Below are 19,648 nucleotides of genomic sequence, written 5' to 3' on the forward strand. Positions count from 1 at the left end.
CAATCTCTAAGGGTAGATAAAATCATCCTCACTGTAGTCACTGGGAGCTAGGCTTAAAGAAGTGAAATGTATATGAGAAATCTGAAAGAGTCAAAGTGGTCCAAAACAGAGAGCAAATGGTGGTTACCAGGAGATGGAGGTGCGTGGGGAGATAGGACAGATGTTGTTTAAATGTACAAACGTGCAACAGGTAGTCAATAAGCCCTAGGGGCCTAATGCAAAGTACAGTGAATATAGACAGTAATATTGTATTACAATCGTCAAACTTGCTAAGAGACTAGAACTTAATTATTCCAAACACTACAAAGAAATAATGATCTAATATGATAAAGGTGCTAATAATTTTTATAATGGCAATCACATTACAAATAGAACTGTATCATTTTAACATGTTGTATACCTTAAATTACACAATGTTATAGGTCAAAGATATTTCAATAAAAACCACAAAAATATAAGGATCTGAAATGGCTAAGATGGCAACAGAGCCACCTTGCTATTTGTTCATTCCACTCAGTGCAAGATTTAGAGAGCGCCAAACATTTGCCAGGCACCAGGGTTATGCTGTTGAATTACATTGCTCCCCGACTCACTGTTTCCCTCCTGTCTGTTCCAGCTTAGCTAGCCCAGCTTCTCTGGATGGAAACTCCTCTTTGTGTGAGCCAGGAAGACAACTAAATAATCTTAAGCAACACCTGAGCCATGAGTTTTCCAGAAAGACAGTCTCCACAGGACATTCTAGCTGTTGGTGCCCAACAAATGAGTTGCTTTTCCCAATCCCCTGGGTCAATCCCTGGCCCTCACTCCCATAGGTGAGTGATACTAAAAGGCTCCTCTCCTCTAGGATGGCTGCCTTATACTCAAGGTTTATCTTTCTGGGGTTTTTAAAAATTTTTAAAAATTTTTTATTTGTTTACTTGAGAAGGAGAGAGAAATAGAGATAGATTGCATATGAGTGGGACAGGGAGGGGCAGAGGAAGTGGGAAAAGCAGACTCCCAGATGAGCAGGGAGTCCGATGACTTTGGGTTCAATCCCAGGACCCTGCGATCATGACCTGCGCTAAAGGCAGACATTTAACCAACTGAGCCACCCAGTCACCGGTACCCTTCTGGTTTTTTAAGAATACAGTAAATAAATATGAAATTTAGTCAAAGACCTCACCACAAATGTAGGTAACATCAGGGATCTAGGTAGGTATCTGGGGCCTCCGTTGCTCATCAGTCTAGTTCAATGCTGTCTCTATTATAACAGGGAAACCAAATCTCAGGGTGGGGAAGTGACATGCCCAAGCAAATTTCAGAAAATTAAAACACAGCTGTCCTGATACCCAGGCCGAAACTGTTTCTACCACACTCTGCTGCCTCTCTGTGGACATGAGAATATGTTAAGCTGTTTCATTGTGCTCTAGTGAGCACAAGAAAACGGACTGTCCACAAAGAAGGAAACTGATAGAGAGGAAAGGTAACAGGAAATGCCTGGAAACTGAACCCATAAAGCCCAAACCCCGAGTCACCGTAAAAGGCTTTGAACTGGCAAGAATGAGAGGAAATGATGAGAGAGCAAAGGAAATGGGCCTCTGAGAGAGGAAACACAGGGAGCACACACAAGGCCTTTGGGCAGCCTCTGTTGCAGGCCTTTGTCAAGTGGAATGAGTTTCTCTGTCCTTCCCAGAAGCCAAACCTGAGGCATCCTCCCTAACTAAGGAGGCTCTTGAGAACTGGGCTGACTACCTACTAACACAGGTTACATTTAGTACAGCCTATTGTGCTAAATGCTTTGTACGCATGTATTACTTCCTTTAATCTTCTTTTAAACTTATGGGGAAGGTTTTATTTTTTCAATCCCCATTAAGGGAGACACAGGGAGGTTAAATAGCATGCCCCAAGATGCACAACCATTAAGTGGCAGGGCTCAGATTTGAAGCAGATCTTTCTACTGTTAACCTGTGTTTTTAAGCCATCATGCAATAAATAATGGCTCCTTGCTGTAATAGGTCCTTTTTCTGAAAACTACTGAAAAGTGCTGGGAACATTTCCATTTCAACAATTGGTATTATTATAATGACAATGATGATACTGGAACTGGACAACAACTGTTGACCAGTAACTGTATACCAAACACTGTACTAAGTGTTTTGCATGTGTGATCTCATTTAATCCTTACAACAACCCCAGGAGGTAGCAATAAGCTCTCACATGCTGAAAAACTGGCCCAATGTCACAGAGCTAAGGATACATCTGTGCTAAAGCCCACTCTTAACACTAGGTGATCTTCCCTTGGGTTTCTACGCTGGTTCCCACTGTTTTGATGCCAATTAGAGGCTTGATGAAGGACAACTAGGAGGTGGAGTGAAATGCATTAATTTACTGTTGGACTGAGGATTCATTTGTGTGGGATGAAGTTGTTGAAATCTCTATTTGATGGCCAGATTTTAATTAACAACCATAAAAACACCTTTCTCAGCTTAAATCTTTCATTTACGTAATCAAATTAAAGTGTGGGAAAGTTTGCACTTAACAGGACTGTTGCTAAGAGCCTTTGTCTGACTTTCCCCTTCTTACTGATTGAATTATTCATTCAACAAACAGGTATGGGATTGCCATTGAGCAGCACCTACAATATGCCTGAGAGTCAGAAAGCTAGTTCCAAGTCCCTTCTTGTGGGCCTTGAAAAAGTCACCTATCCCTATTGGTCTCACTAACTATAAATAGCCCCACTGATTAATCTGCAAGGTCCCTCCTATTGTAGGTTTCAGTGCAAGCTCCTGATTAGTGTTTGGGGGTTTTTTTCCCCTGTTTTATATACTTGATTGTAACTTCTTATTTATTTTTTATTGAGATATAATTGACATATAGTATTATATTCATTTCAAGCATACTACATAATGATTCAATATTTGCATATATTGTGAAATAATCATCAAAATAAGCCTAGTTAACATCTATAACCATACATATTTATAATATTTTTCTTATGAAAACTTTTAAAATCTACTCAGCAGCTTTCAAATATATAATACACTATTATTAATTATAGTCACCATGCTGTACATTATATCCCCAAGACTTACTAATTTTATAACTGGAAATTTGAGCCTTTTGACCCTCTTCATCTATTTCACCCACCCCCTGTCCCTGGTAAAACCAATCAGTTCTCTACATCCATGACTTTGGTTGGTTGGTTGGTTGGTTGGTTTGGTTAGCTTTATAGGTCATACAATATTTGTCTTTATCTGACTTATTTCACAGAGCAGAATACCCTCAAGGTCCATCCATCCATGTTGTTGAAAATATCAAGATTTCCTTTTTATGCTTGAGTAATATTCCATTGTATACATATTCCACATTTTCTTTATCCATTCATCCATTAATGGATACATAGTTTGCTTCTGCATCTTGGTTACCATAAATAATGCTGTAATCAATAGGGAAATGAATATATCTTTTTGAGATAGTGTTTTTATTGTCTTCAGGTAAATACCAAGAAATGAAATTCCTGAATCATCGAGTTTTTAATTTTTTGAGGAACTTCCACAGTATTTTTCATAGTGCATTCCCACCAACAGAAGTACAGGAGTTCCCTTTTTGCCACATCCTCACCAACACTTGTTACTTGCCTTTGTGATAGTATCCATTCTAACAAGTGTGAGGTGATGTCTCATTGTGATTTTGATTTGCATTTCCCTGGTGATTGGTGGTATTGAGCACCTTTTCATGTACTTGTTGATCATCTGTATGTCTTCTTTGAAAAAATGCCTCTTTAGATCCTCTGCCCATTTTTTAAATTGGATTGTTTGGGAGGGGTTGCTATTCAGTTGTATATGTTCTTTATATACTTTGGAAATTAACCCCTTATCAAATATATGATTTGCATAAATTTTTTCCAGTTTGGTAGTTGCCTTTGCATTTTGTTGATGGTTTTCTTTGCTGTGCAGAAGCTTTTAGTTTTACACAGACCCACTTGTTTATTTTTGCTTGTGTTGCCTTTGCTCTTATGTGTCGAAATCAAAAAGTGATTGGCAAGACCTATGTAAAGGAGCTACTTCCATACTTCCTATGTTTTCTTCTAGGAGTTTTTTGGTTCAGGCCTTATGTTTAAGTCTTTAATCCATTTTCAGTAAATTTTTGTGTACGGTGTAAGATAGTGGTCCAGCCTCATTCTTTTGCATATGATTGGTCAGTTTTCCCAGCACCATTTATTGAAAAGACTTTCCTTTACCCATTGTATATTCTCGGTTCCTTTGTCATAAATTAATTGACATATTTGTGTGGGTTTATTTCTGAGTTCTCTAGTCTGTTCCATTATTCCACATGCCTGCTTTTATGTCAATACCATACTGTTTTGACTACTATAGACTTATATTATAATTTGAAATCAGGACACAAGATATTTTCAGGTTTGTTCTTTCTCAGGACTGTTTTGGCTATTCAGATTTCTATTAAGAGATTTCTTTTTTTTTTTTTTTAAAGAAAAAATCAGTCAATTCCTTAAACTAATGACTCTCCTGGGTCAGAGCCAAGTATGTTTCCAGGGTGTTAGAGCAGGCACTGAGGGTGGATAAGGACAGCAGTCTGTGAGACATGAGAGAAGAGCCTAGAAACAGGAGAGGCAGTGGAAAGGAAGGTGGTCACGTAACCAAACCAACCTGCTTTGGCTCCTTGGTGAGTCAGAAACTGCACTAGGTTGAGTTGTTGCACAAAGTAAACTTTATTTGCAGCAAATAAGGAGGTTAAGGGGAGTAGCTTTCAAAGCCGTGAGTCCCCAAACAAGGGTGGATGGGTTCCTTTTATTTAGGGTGAGGATGAATATTTAGATAGGGAAGCCTTGTTATTGTATGTGGAGACAGGCATAAGGTCACAAATGTGCCTTAAGGAGCCATACCTATGCATATATTGTATGTTGTGTAAATGAGGCTGAGTCCCCACCTTGGGTGGAGATTTTAGCATTATAATAAAGGTAGTCGTCTGTCATTCTAGAGGTCATGCCATGGTCCATCTGTGCAGATGGGAGTCAGGGGCTAATTTAAAACTGGTCTGGATGGTTGGGGTGGCTGGAGATCTTGTCAGGGCAGTCACTATTTCACTTTCAAGCACAATTTCACTTTCCATTTGCCTGAGTTATGAGAGAAGCTGGAAAGAAGAGCCTAAGGAAAATGTGGGACAAAGGTCTGTGAGTACAAGCAGGTAGGCAGTAAAGGCAAGGTCTTGGGGTCTTGCTGGTGATAGTCAAACTTTTGGGGTGCCAGAGTATGGGGATTCCTTATACAATTGTGCTTTTTTCTGGAGAGCGCCCTCTGTTCTTTTATTCTCCTTTCTTGCCCCACCCAATCTCTTTCTTTCAAGAAGATCGACTAAGATAAGTAGTACTGTAAGGAGTAGATATGCTAGAAAACCAGAGTGGCCCTGAAGATTGTATATGATCTTAGAGCATATGAAACAAGAATTTTGTATATCTTTCTCCTATGATCAAGTTTAGCAAGCCAGTGCAGGTGTCTTTATTAATGCAAGTCAAATCTAGAGGCACTTTAAAATTTCCTACACATGTCCATTCCACTTACAATCTCTTCCAGAATCCCATCAGGTTTAGCTGCCAACTTCTGTATTTGTACCCTGGTTATACTAAAAGATCAACAGGGGACTTAGACTGAGGGAGGAAGTGATGGAAGCAAGATGTAATACTCGGTACTTTCCATGATGTTTCAGACATTTGTTTCTGAAAACAGTAGAGCTAAAGTGTATCTTGAGGAGAATTTGCAAATGACTTGAGACACACCCTCACCAATGGAGAGGGGGAAAAGTCATTGTAGTCACACAGAGAATGGTGAATTCGGAGATACGCACCCATCACAGTTCTGCCTTTCACTTGATCTATGACCTTACACAAATCACTTTACCTATTCCTACCTCCAGGTTTCGTCCTTATAAAATGGGCATATTACCATCTGCTATCCATGCACTTTTGAAAATCAGATTATATAATACTCATGAGAACATGTTGCAAATGTGATCCATTGATAGAAGGTATAGCCCTTACCTTAGAATTAAGTGCTACTGATAACAGTAGTTTTATAAGCTAGCTTGAAAACAACTATGTCGCATTAGAAGTATTTAGCTTCTTGAAATCTTTAGTGGAGCTTATCTGGGTGATAGGCCATTGGGTATGAAGGAATTCCCTAGTAGTTTTGTGGATCCAAGAGGATTTTGAAAATCATAGTGAAGCTAAAATACATGTATTTGGGAGCCAGCTGAAATGAAGTCTCCATTCAAGGTGCCTTGTACATTGCTTTTCTGCATCAATCTCTCTCCATTACAGAATCATTATCATCATGAGTCAAGTATTTGGCCAATTTAGAAAAAGCCTCTCTCTCTCTTTTTTTAAAAGATTTTATTTATTTATTTAACAGAGAGAGAGAGAGCACAAATAGGCAGAGAAGCAGGCGGAGAGAGGGGGGAAGCAGGCTGCCTGCTGAACAGAGAGCCCGATGCGGGACTCGATCCCAGGACCCTGGGATCCTGACCTGAGCTGAAGGCAGAGGCTTTAACCCACTGAACCACCCCAGCACCCCAGAAAAAGTCTTTCTTAATCCTATATTCTCCTCCAGCTACTGCTCAGTTTCACAGCTTTCCCCTGTAGCAAAACCTTTTGAAAGAATTGTTTATACATGCTGTTTTCATTTTCCTCACCTCACAATGACTCCAGTATCTATAACTGCAAAACTGCTCCTATAGGACATCATTGGAGTCTGGCTGACTCCAATGGTCACTTCTCCATCCTCATCTAGCAACTTGAATCAATATTAAACACAATTGGCTACACCCTCTTTTTCAATGTACCCTCTTTCTCTTGGATGTTGTGACCCTGCATTCTTATTTTTCTTTTCTGGCTTTTCTTTCTGAGTCTCCTTAATAGGCTCTTTCTTCTCTGTGGAGGAGCATAGCAGATAAAGACCCAGATATTTAGGCTGTGCTTTCCAATATGGTAGCCACTAGTCACACTGTGGCTATTATATTTAAATTAATAAATTAAATTAAATTAACATGATTAAATATTTATTAAATTAAATTATACATTCAGTCCCATAAACCTAACATTTCAATTGTTCAATAACAACATGTGGCTAAAGGCTAACACATTGGATAGCAAGACGGAAAAAATTTCCATCATTGTAGGAACTGCTATTGGATGGTGCTAGCTAGAACCAGACTTTTAGAATTTGAATCCCAGCTGTGCCAGTTTATCAGCTGAGAGTCCTTAGGCAAGTTACTTAATCTCACAGAAAAAAAAAAAAAAAGAAATCCCTGCCTTCATAGACTTTATGCTATCCCTACAATGGGAAAATATGGCATGCCTAAAATGTTGAAGGGAGATCTACAAACATTGATAGCTCTCCAAGAGATACTGGTGAGTGAAAAATGCAAGGTTCAGAATGGTATAGTTAGTTATATAGCTATATATATATATAATATGGTCTTGATTGAACAAAATAAAGATATGCTCATATTTTTATATTTATTAAAAATTCTGGAGAGAGAGAAAAAAATTAATGGTCCCTTTGGGGAATGGAGTCAGGGTTAGGAAAATGACTTTGACTCTGCATTTTATACATTATGTACTATTTTATCACATATATAAATTACTTTTGATTAAAAATAATAAATTCATATGTATATGATTTGGCATTTTTTGGTTAGTCTATTATACAACCATTATTGTACAACAAACTAACTCATAGTAGGACATAGTAGCTTAAAACAACATCCATTTTATCATATCTCATGAATCTACTGCTCACAATTTAGTCAGGACTCAGATGAGTGCTAGCTCCATTGCAATTGGCTTTAACTAGAGTCATTCAGTGATATTCAGATGGCTTGAACGGAGGGCCTAGGACTGCTTTACTCACACGTCTGGTGCCTTGGAAGGGATGGCTGAAAGTTTGGACTCAGCTGGGCTTTTCTCTATTTCCAAACATCTCTGGGACTTTCCATTTGGTCCTTCCAACAGAGCAATCAAATATTTCATATTGCTGTTCACAACATTTCATAAAATATATTTTTAAAAATTCTACTACATGTTTTGTTGCTGCTCCTGGCACCTCTATATTACAAGGAATAGCTGCTAATATGGTTGGCACTATCATGTATGTTTGGGCAGCTGACCAGAAAAGGATCAAGGATGGCACAGGATGTCTCTTCTTTTCAGCATTAACCAGAAAAGTGCTAATACAGAGGCCTGTAATTGAAGATTATGGGCAGGAAATGGCTCATAGATGAGAGACACTTAGGCAGTTGGAAGAATTTGAAAGAATAGTTCAAAAAAGGAACTGGGAGGGTTTGACTCAAGCAGGATTCAGCAATCTCTTCATCCCTAAGGATTCACAGAACAACAGTATTCAGGGCACTGAGGAGAAGGGAGCCAGAGCCCTTGGGAAGATGTGGTGCAGGGAGAAAGGTAAATAAGGAGGAGAATGTAATGGAGAAAGAAACAATAAAAAATATTGAGTGAAAAGAGAAAAATAATGATCCTATGGCAAATGTGATTGATGACCATCAACTTGAAACAAAGATAGTTGCGCACAAAATTGCCCATGTGTGAACTAGTCCCTTGGGGGGGGGGGTGACTAGTGCAGAAAACTGCCAAATGACTATGTACAAATCATGCCTGCAATTTTTTACTTTGGCATTCTATATTAATCAAAATAGCAACTCATTCTTTGAGACCAATGTTACCTGCATACCAAAATCCAACAAACATATCATAAGAAAGAAATTTATAGGCCAATATTCCTAATATAGATACAAAAATCCTTAATAAAATGCTAACAAACCAAACCAAGCAACATATAAAGTGGGTTATACAACATGGCTAACTACGATTTATCTCTGAAATGCAAGATTGGTTTAACATATGAAGAGCAATCAATAAAATGCATGTGATCATCTCAGTAGGTGAAGAAAAAGGATTTGACAAAACCCATCACCCTTTCATGATGAATGCACTTAACACACTAGAAATAGATAAAAAGGAACATTCTCAACTTAATGAAAGCCACACATTTAAAAAAATGATTAACATCAATACTTAATGGTGAAAAACTGGATTCTTTACTCCTTAGATCAGGGATAAGATAAGGATGTTTGTTCTCACCAGTACTAGTCAACATTGTTGTGAAGGCTCTAGCCAGGGCGATGAGATAATGAAAAGAAATAAAAGATACCTGGATTGAAAATGAAGAAGTAAAACTCTCTATTCTCAGATAACATGACCTTGTATATGAAAAATCTTAATCTATTCCAAAGTATCATTAGAATTAATAAAGGAGTTCAGCAAGCTTGCAGGATACAAGGTCAATATAGAAAAATCACTTGTATTTCTATACACTAACAATGAACAATCAAAATATAAAATTAGGAAAACAATTCCATTTATAATACTATAAAAAAAGCAATACAGAGGACTGGATGGCTCAGTCATTTAAGCATCTGACTCTTGATTTTGGTTCAGGTCATGATCTCATGGGTTGTGGGATTGAGACCCACACCATGCTCCATGATCAGTGGAGAGTCTGCTTGAAGTTTCTCTCCCTCTGCCCCTCCTCCACTACCTCTCATAATTATATAAATCTTAAAAAACAATACTTTGGAAGATACTTCACAAAAGAAGTGTAAGACTTATATACTGAAAACTACAAAATATCATTGAAAGAAAGTCGGTCCAACTCAGTGGAATGTCATCTTGTGTTCTTGGATTAGAAAACTTAATATTGTGAAAGTAGCAATACTTTCCAAACTTATATACAGATTCAACACAATCTCTATCAAAATCCCAGCTGGCTTTTGTGCAGAAATTGACAAGTTGAACCTAAAATTTACACAGAAATGCAAGAGATAGCCAAAACAGTCTTCATGAACTTGGGTTTGGCAATATAGTCTTAGATATGACACCAAAAGCACAAGAAACAAAAGCAAAATAAGCAAAATTGGATTTCATCAAGATGAAATAACTTAGTACTTCAAGGGATATCATCAAGAAAGTAAAATATGACTCATAGAATGGGAAAAAAAACTACTTGCAAATCATATATCTGAAAAGAGTCTAGTATCCAGAATACATTAAGAACTCTTTCAACTCAACAACAATAACAAAAAAGGCAAATAACCCAGTTAAAAATAGGTAAAGAATTTGAATACATATTTCTCCAAGGAAGATATAGGAAGGATATGTCCAATAAGTAAATGAAAAGAAGTTCAACATCATCAGTTATCAGAGAAATGCAAGTTAAAATCACATGGAGAGGCCACTTCATACCCATGGGGGTGGCTATAATTTTAAAAAATGGAAAATAAGTATTGGTGAAGATGTTGGGAAATTGGAACCCTTGCACATTGCTGATTGAAATTTAAAATGATGCAATCACATTGGAAGACAGTCTGGCAGTTCCTCAAAAGACTTAAACATAGATTCACACTTGACCTAGCAATCCTACTTCTAGAAATCCATCCAAGAAAAATGAAAATATATGTCCATCCAAGAATGTGTACACAAATATTCATAGCAGTATTATTCATAATAGCCTGAAAGTAGAAAAACCCAAGTATCCATCAACTAGTGAGCAGATAAACAAAATGTGTTATAGCCATACAATGGAATATTATTCAGCCATAAAAAGCAGAAGTATTGATACATGGTACAAATGGATGAACATTGAAAACAATATGCTAAGTAAAAGAAGCAAACCTAAAAACCACATATTATTTGATTCCATTTATGTGAAATTTCTAGAATAGGCAAATCTATATTGGCAGTGGTTGCTGGGATGTAGGGGGGGAATGGGGAGTGACTGCTTATGGGTAATGGGTTTCTTTTGGAATATTCTGGGATTACATAGTAGTGATGATTGCACAACTTTGTGGATGTACTGAAAACCACTAATTGTAGCCTTTGAAGGGGCAGATATTATGGTATATGAATTGTGTATCAATAAAGGTATTATTTTTTTTCCATTTTATTTATTTTTTCAGCGTAACAGTATTCATTCTTTTTGCACAACACCCAGTGCTCCATGCAAAACGTGCCCTCCCCACATAAAGGTATTATTTTTTAAAAGGAGAATTATGTGTCTAACAACCACATAGGAGAAATGTGCTAAGTGTTCAATTTTATCTATCCTGACTGGCTGGATCAGTGGTCTGCTTCCATCTTCTTCAGAACCTGCCCCCAAATATTTACTGATTCCTTCACCTATAGCAGAAGGTGCCAGAGAGCTATGGCTTGATCCAGTAACACTGGATATTCCAGGGTCCACATTTGTCACATCTTCTATATAGCCCTTCCCCCATGTTATAATTGTATAGTGAACAACCCCTTTCTCCAAAAATGAGTCATGTGAGACTCAAAAATGTCTGAGGCAACAGAGAGAATGGGAAGTATTGGAGCATAAGCTATAAGGAATAGTTGGCCTCATTGTTCCAAAATCCTCTCCTACAATTGAGAATAATCAATTGTATTTCTACTTCTATTCCCTTCTATCACAGTAGGTTGGGAAAATATTTTGAAGACTTTCAGTTAGAGACTAATCTATTCCCAGTTCACATTAGTGAATTTAAGCCATTTTCAGTGCGGACTGGCAACCATAAAAGAGTCCAGAGGTACTTCTGTCGCCCATTCTAATACTTGACAGCTCTTGCCATTAACATACCAGTAACAATATAACAATGCCAGTAACAATTCTCCATATTTAATCTAGTTCATAATGCTTGGTGTAAACCAAATGACCTCTTGTTACATCCTTGGTAGAGAGTGAGAAGAGATACTATTGATTTATAGTTGGAAAACAGTGCCTGGGAAAGAAACAATAATAGGAACTAGGAGTTTTTCAGACAATGACAGATCATCAGTCTCTAAGCATTTGAAATCTCCCTGTAGATAGAGTTTCCCCAAACTGGTCACAGGACTCTGGGTGAAAGTGCGTAAAGAATGTAGAGAGACATAATTTTAAAAGAAGAGTTTAAGTCCTTTGTGAGTTAGTGAGGCCAAATGAATCTGGCCAAGCCACCACTTCCCATAAGCCAACATAATGACAGAGACTCAGATAAGCACCACTAGCCAGTAGAGTCTCCTCCAAGAGGTAAAGCACTTTGAAAACTAGATTCCCAAAAGAACCATCACTGCCATCCTGCCCAGGCCACCTTACCTAACCGAAATTGATTGGAGACATTCCCACATGTTTGCATTATCTCCGGGCTATTCCATCCTAAGGGGTATAATGCACAGCCTGAGCTTATCAGCAGCCCTGGAAAGAAAAGCATACAAATAGGTAGAAAAAATATAACAGATTTTCTGTCACCCAAAATTTCTCTCTGGATTAGCTTGGCTCAACTTCTGCCTCTTCTGTTCAGAGTTTACCTTTCCCCTTTAACCCTAAATATCTATGACACTACCAGCTCAACAGAATTTCTTTGCTATGCCATAAGCAGTGAGTTGAAGTAGATAGTAGAGGGAACAACTTATAAAGGAAGGGCAGTGTTGGGAATTGAGACAGGCCAGTGTACTTTTTACAGCCCCAAAACATTACAGTAATGTTTTTGACAATAACTTATAACACTAAGTTGGCCTTCCCAGTCAGACTCCTCTTCTATCTTGGTATGATTTTCAAAGAATAACAATGTAGAGACTGCTACTCTTTCCTAAAATTCAGTTTTTCTAAGAGTCAAATAGGTCCCTGTTAGTTGAAGGTAGGTCATGATTTCTATCACTTGGAATCACTTCTATCTCAGCTGCCAGAATGAGATCTAGAGAAAGCATACACATTGGGTAGGCTTCTCCTGGTGAGGAAGGCACCCCTCTTCCTCTTCCAGAAATACTTTCTTATTCTGAGAAATCATTTCAGCCCTATGCTAAGCATTTCTCCTTTATTTGGATTCTAATGCTTTTCACTGTGCCCCTTGTCTTCATGTCCATTTTGTTTAGGTTATTTGGTCACTACAGAGAAACTGTGGGATCTTGGTGATAACGTTACTCTTCCAACAAAAGGTACAAGTCTGGGTCTGCTTGCTGACACTGCCTTCCAAGGGCAACCGCCTCATCCCCAGCTCTTGCTTACTGCCTAGGTTTACCTTTTATAACCTACAACACCCCCCCAACCCTGCCCCATGCCTTTGGTGACAGTGGGTTGGACTAAGCATTGACACCTGACACAAAAGCGACAAAATTCATTGTTTGGCCAGTGATGGCTGACATCATAACCTGGCATGAAGAGAAGAGTTGGGCCAGATTCTTCTTTCTGGAAATTTTAATCAAGAAGCAGAGATGCTGAGCTAGTTAGCAGATAGAGTAGAAGTTAGAGGAAAAACACCAAGAGGTAGGATCAAGTCTGTGTCAAGCTGAAGCCAAGTTCAATTCAAAGTTATGGACAGATGTCAATTCTGGGGAAGCTGAGTGAACTGATTGCTAGAGGAAGAGGATACAGTGGCATGAAGCAGATACACCGTGATGAAAAACTCCATTCTCCCCCTGAAAGAGCTACAGAAAATCCAGTCCTTCCCAATGACTTTCCAGTTCCACTTTCCTTGTGTTATAATAAACTCCCTTTTAGTGAAAGAACTCAAGTGAGTCCTACTAGCAACAAAGAGAGCCTAATAACAAGAACACTATACTTGGGTGCCATACAAAAGGTTATGGGAAAGTGATGTGCCACGAATATAAATGCAGAAACTAGCACATAACACAGAACCTCCACAGAGCAGGTGTTTGATCAATGATGAATTAATGGCATATTTAGAGGTTCCAGAGCTCCAAGGCTCAGCTGGACAGTGAAAGGCATAATATTCCAGAGACTGCTGGCCTCCCCTCCACCTCTCTTTCCCCACTGAGGAAGATTCCATATACACTCTGAGAAGCTAATAAGCCCACTTTGTCTTAAGATGAATCCTTTTGGAAGAAGATCACAAAGTACTCTAAGCTTGTCTGCAACATGGCAACCAGCTTTTCTCACTATTCCATGAGTCCAGAGAAAAAGATGAGGGCCTTAAGAAATAGCAAGAAAGGTTTATCTAAGGGTGCCTGTGTGGCTCAGTCAGTTAAGTGTTTGCCTTTAGCTCAGGTCATGTTCCCATGGTCCTGGGATTGAGTCCTGCATCTGAACAGGAAGCCTGCTTCTTTCTCTCCCTCTGCCCCTCCCCCTGCTTGTGCTCTCTTCCTTGCTCTCTCAAATAAATAAATAAAAATGTTTTTTTTTTTTTAAAGAAAGGTTTAAATAGGATAACAGTGATAACTTTCTGACAGTGAGAGAGGGTTTAGAAACTAAAAGAATGACCAATTAAAGCTAGAAATTCCCTTCAGTGGAATGCTTAAAATTAGAAAGCATTCTTGTCAGTCTCATAGTCTTAAAGGAAATGAAAGTGGTCACTCAAAGACTTTTCTAGGCTCTGGAATTTATCCATTGACAATGGAACAACACTCCTATTTGTTTAGGGCTTCCTTTGTTTGCTTGTTTGTACCACAGATAAACTGAAATCCTGAGAGATGAGGAGGTATGAGCCATAATATGGAACCCAGAGTATGCACAGTGGGTTAAGGACAAAATTGGAAATGAAATCTAAGCCTTTTCCTGCTTCTAGTATATATATCCTTTGAGGGAAGAGTTACTAAAAAGTGAGCTTTTCCACACAAACTAGGAAGAAAAGAACATAAGTTCATAAAAGAACAGCAGTTCTGCTTTCCAACCTCCACATTCAGAACCCTGGGACTGGCATGAACTCTGATTTCTCAAGCAGGTATTCCTGATGGCCAAGTATCTGCCTCACATGGCAAGGGGAACCTTCTGCTTTCCTCAGCCCTCTCTTGTTCCTCAGACCTTACCATGTTGAGGAGTTCAGGTCAGGAATTACCTCCTCCAGGAAGCCTTTCTCACTAGCCCCAAGGTCCCACCTCCTGGCTAAGTTACATATTCCTTCTTTTTGTTCCCACAGCACCCTGTGCTTAATCCTGTGATTAAAATATCCTGAGATATATATGCTTCACAACTGACTGAGGTCTGCTTCCGTCACTAACGTGTGTGTTCCTGGAAGGGAGGAACACTTGGCACCTGGTATGTAATAGGTGTCCAATAAATACATCTGTTTCAGAGTATGTTATGTGTACCTGACAGACAGCTTCCTTCCCATGCTACCCAAGGGGGAAGCCTTCTGAAGTTATCTTCATAGCATGGATGGAAGATCATCCTAGACACCAGATACAGACATAGAATCTTAGAGAGAGAAAGGCCTCTGGAGTTTACCTACTCCAATCTGTCCCCATTACAGATGTGGATATTGAGACTCAGAGAGGGAAAGAGATTTACCTATGGTCACATTGCCAGTTACTGACAACAGTTTTTCCCACTAATCAGAGTGATCATCAACCCTTACAAGCTCTGCTGTTCTGGAGATGGGTATCTAAAAATGACCACTTTTCGGCAACAATATCTCTAGCAAGCACTAGGAATCTTATAGGTGTGCCATCCAGAGAGACAACACAACACAATGGCTTCAGAGAACAATATCGTATTCTATACTTGAAAGTCATCAAAAGAATAGATCTTTAATGTTCTCACCACACACACAAAAAAACATAATGATGTGAGGTGATGGATGTGTCATCTAACCTTATTATGGTAATCATTTCACAATATATATGTGTATCCAATCATCCCACTGTACACCTTAAACTTAAGTGTTGTATGTCAATTATATTTTAATAAGATGGGAAAAAAGAGAGAACGGGTTCTGTAGTCAGTCTAGATCTAAGTTCAAATTCCAACTCTGCCACCTAGAGTCTGTATGTGACTTTTGGCAAGTCACTCAATCTCTCTGTGCCTCAGTTATCTTGACTTTAAAATGAGAATATAGTGCTCCATCCTCTAGGACCGTTTTAAGAAATAATACTTAGAAAGTGCTTAGCATATAGAAAGTGTTCGACAAAAAATTATTTTCATTAAACAGCAGCCTCTCCCTATGACTCCTCTCTCACTTTCCACCTATTTTCTCCATGCTAATTTCTTCCTCACCTCTTTGTCCTCATAAAAAATACAGCTGAAAAGTCAAATGCTCAACAGGGCTCGATTCAAAAGCTTCCTGGCTGGAGTTGTTATCTTGCAATGTTTTGCAGGCATCAAGCCAGAGACTTGAAATCTTGGCCAGGCATGCGTTCTGCCCCAGTGCATGTGGCCTCAAGCTCTACGCAACCAGTCCTCCTACTCTTCCCATTCCCTATCCTTCCTCCTGCCTTTTAGATAGATGAGTGCAGTAGGTTGTACACATACTTTATGGAGATGTTTGACTTGTAACTGATAGCTGATTCCATCACATTTGCTCATAGCTGGAGAAAGATGTGTCCTGGGAGACATATTTTAAAAATGAACTCACAAGGTAATGTATCGTCGGTTATGTTTGTTTCCAAAAGTTCTCATCAATTTGGGATTCTGAAGATGAGCTTCAAATAGAAATGCACAAGTCATTTGCCAGTGCCAGGCCTTGCCATCTTCTGGAAGAGTGGGGCTTATTTAAAAATATTGATTCTTGAGCCTCAGCCATAGATATTTGATTCCATAACTGTAGCCTAGGAATATGCATTTCAAAAGCACCCTGGTGATGCTGATGCATCTGGTTCTGGTTCCAACACTTAAGATAAACACCACTAAAAATATGAAGAACAGCAGCTCTGATGACAGAAAAACTAGTTTAAATCTCAGCCCTGCCACATATGACCTGTAGCCCTGACTCCCACTTCTCTAGGTGCCGTTGCTAACTCCTGGACTTATTACCTCTCCAACCACGTATGTCCCCTGGTTCTGATAGGTACTTTCTTATTCTCATCTGCCTCTAGAAAGGGTATGTTATTATCCTTATTTCCCTACTATACAGTGACCAGTTGGGCTGCCATCTTGTTTCCCTTCCTCAAGTTTTCTTTCTACAAGAATCCCCTATTGCATAATGTACCAAATGTCCTCTCCAAACATGGTTTCTACAGGTAGAATTCACTTTTCTGACCAAGCAGAGGACTGGAGTTAAACACTTTACTCTGTTTCAGCTCAAACCTTCAGACTCACCTTCTTGGATGAACTTGGAACCCTCCTTGCAGCTACATCTCAGCTACAGTCAACCTTCCCCTGATGCCAGAATTACTACTTCGCCACATCCCAACGGTTGTATAAACTCCTCCTAACTGCACATTCTCCATTAGGTAGATGCCACATCTTTGTCTCTGGGAAGAGAAAGCCCTCTCCCTGGGTGCTATCGACCCCCATCACTCCCCCTCCCAGCCATTCATAAGTACAAATATTGAGTGTGCAATCATTTTGTTATACCCTCCACCAACTATCTGTCTGAATATGGTTATTAGGTAGTCTGAATTTACTACCTGAGCAGAAGTCTAGTATGGGTTAATTTGTTATTAATTTGCTCAATTTATTGCTCTTAGAGCACTTCAACTCAAACACAGTAGAAAATTTTTAAGTCTGCCCTCCAGCTATAATCTCAGATTTTCCTGCCCAGGGAGGTCCCCACTCACTCTCCCATTCATTGGACCCCATATTCTCTCTCTCGGAGTTACAAGACAATTTACTTCTGTGAGAGATATTTGAAGTAGATCAGGGGAGTCTTCACACAGAGGCTGCATTTGACATGAACTTTGAGAAATAGGCAGATGTTTACAGACAGAGAAGGAAGAAAAGGGAATTCTAGAAAAAAGCAACACTATGAAACTGAGCAGAGGCTCTCAAATTTTAGCGTGCACTGGAATCATGCTGGAGAATGATAAATAAATCAAAGACAGTAGTTACCTTTGCTGTAGGAACAAGGGAACGTGATCAGGATATGAAGGCGACTATAACTGTATTGGTAATATTCCATTTCTTTAGCTGAGTGGTACATACCTTTGAACTATTTTATACTATATTTTAAAAAATAAATCAGTCTGAAAGGCTGTGTAAAATACAAAGTGGAAGGCATCAGTTCTGATTCAGTAGGCTTAGAATGGCACTAACAAGCACCCAGGTAATTCTTACACAAGTGTTTCATGGACCACTCTGAAAAACATTGTGATAGCACTTCATCTTCAAGGGGGAAAGGAAAAATCAATAGTACAGTGCATGAAGCTCAGGGCTGAGATTCAGGAGCCCTGACCCATATTCTCTGCTCTGTTCCAATTTGCTACACAAATATTTGCTACTTAATTCTTTAAATACTATTTTCCCAAACAGAAAGCCACTTTTATCCTTGTTTAGCATGGTAAGGATAAATGAAATGATGCCAGTGAAACTTTGAAGGATTGTCCAGGAAATGCATGGTTTCCAGAGAAGATAATGGTTTTTAGAAAAACAGTTCCCTTTCCTTGATTCAGGTCCTCAGTGATCTGTCTCCAGTGGCAATTTTCATTGAGCTTGAAGCATATAGCATTGGGACCTTGCATGGAAAAGAACACTGGTGCTTGTCTGGGTATGTTGAATTCTATCTCCTTAAAGAAAAAAAATGTCCAGGGTGATGGTTCTCACTTGAGTTGATAAAAGGGAACACAGCGCACACATCAGAGTCACTGGGGAGATTTTTCAAAACACCAGACTTCCACCTGTTCCTATGTATATCAGAATGGGAAAGAGGATGGGAGAGATGGGGAGTCCATATTTTTTAAGCACTCCACGTGATCCTGATACATTCCATGCTCTAGAAAGTTTCTTGGCCTCCCTCAAGTAATTCAATCCAAGATCTTACACTTTTTCCTGCCAAGAAGTTCCTTATATTTACTTCTCAACTATTTCTTCTTTGTTTAGCACTTACGGAAGATAGAGAACAATTCACACGCATCTTGCATATGTATACACAGGGGAATGTGAATAATGACCTTGTTCTCAGGGACTAGGGGCCAGCTGGTTGGAAACCTCAGCATCCCCAGGGTTGAAATAATCTCCTGGCCAGATGTTTCCTTCACCGGTTGGAGCAGGGCATGAAGGTCCCAGTGGAAGGCTCTCTGGACCCTAGGATTGTCCAGCTGGATCAGCTGCAGGTGGAGCAAATGGGACCCAAGGGCCCCATCAGGTCACCTTGCTAAGTCTGACTCAGGCCAGCAGCTCTTTATTTCTTCCTGTCTCTCTCACTTCCCACCGTTCATCTCTGTGGGCAGCTGCCAAACTGGGGAACAAGAGTCAGGAGGGGGAGGAGGTTGTTCTTAATGGATACTCCATCTCTTCAGTGGTTTGGGGTCTGGCAGAGATAAACCAGACCTAAAACAAATTGGCTCCACCCACTGATGTATTTCACTTAATGCACTAGCTGCGGAGAAGCTGCCAGGCCTGGAGCAACAAAATCAATTCCCCTCAGCCGAACAAAAAGCTTAAACTTAACCCCCACAGTTCCTTCTCTTGTGTCTTTTATCCATGGTTCTAAACAATGCTGTTCAGGTTTAGCTTCCTGACACTGGCAGAGTGTATCTCTAAGAGGTCAGATCCAAGGTCTTTGAAGACCCTTGGGTTATGATCATGTGCCAAGGGGCTCCTAGAAAATATGATACATCCAAGCAGTCTTCACCATTCCCCCACATCTGATATAAACGGGACAGGCACCAGTTTCTAAAAAGGTGGTAAGAATGACACTTATTTGGCTGGTGTTATAGATG

General features: G+C 39.4%; 1 protein-coding gene across 1 annotated transcript in view; it reads right to left on the reverse strand.

The window, feature by feature from the left end:
• LHFPL1 (LHFPL tetraspan subfamily member 1) overlaps positions 1-19,648 on the reverse strand; it is a 45,158-nt gene that overhangs the window by 15,850 nt on the left and 9,660 nt on the right. The window contains exon 3 of the mRNA XM_045995947.1: positions 12,195-12,293. Within this exon, the coding sequence (XP_045851903.1) occupies positions 12,195-12,293 (99 nt within the window). The remainder of the gene's footprint in view (positions 1-12,194; positions 12,294-19,648) is intronic.

Source organism: Meles meles, chromosome X, assembly GCF_922984935.1.
Source record: "Meles meles chromosome X, mMelMel3.1 paternal haplotype, whole genome shotgun sequence".
NCBI classification, from domain to species: Eukaryota; Metazoa; Chordata; class Mammalia; order Carnivora; family Mustelidae; genus Meles; species Meles meles.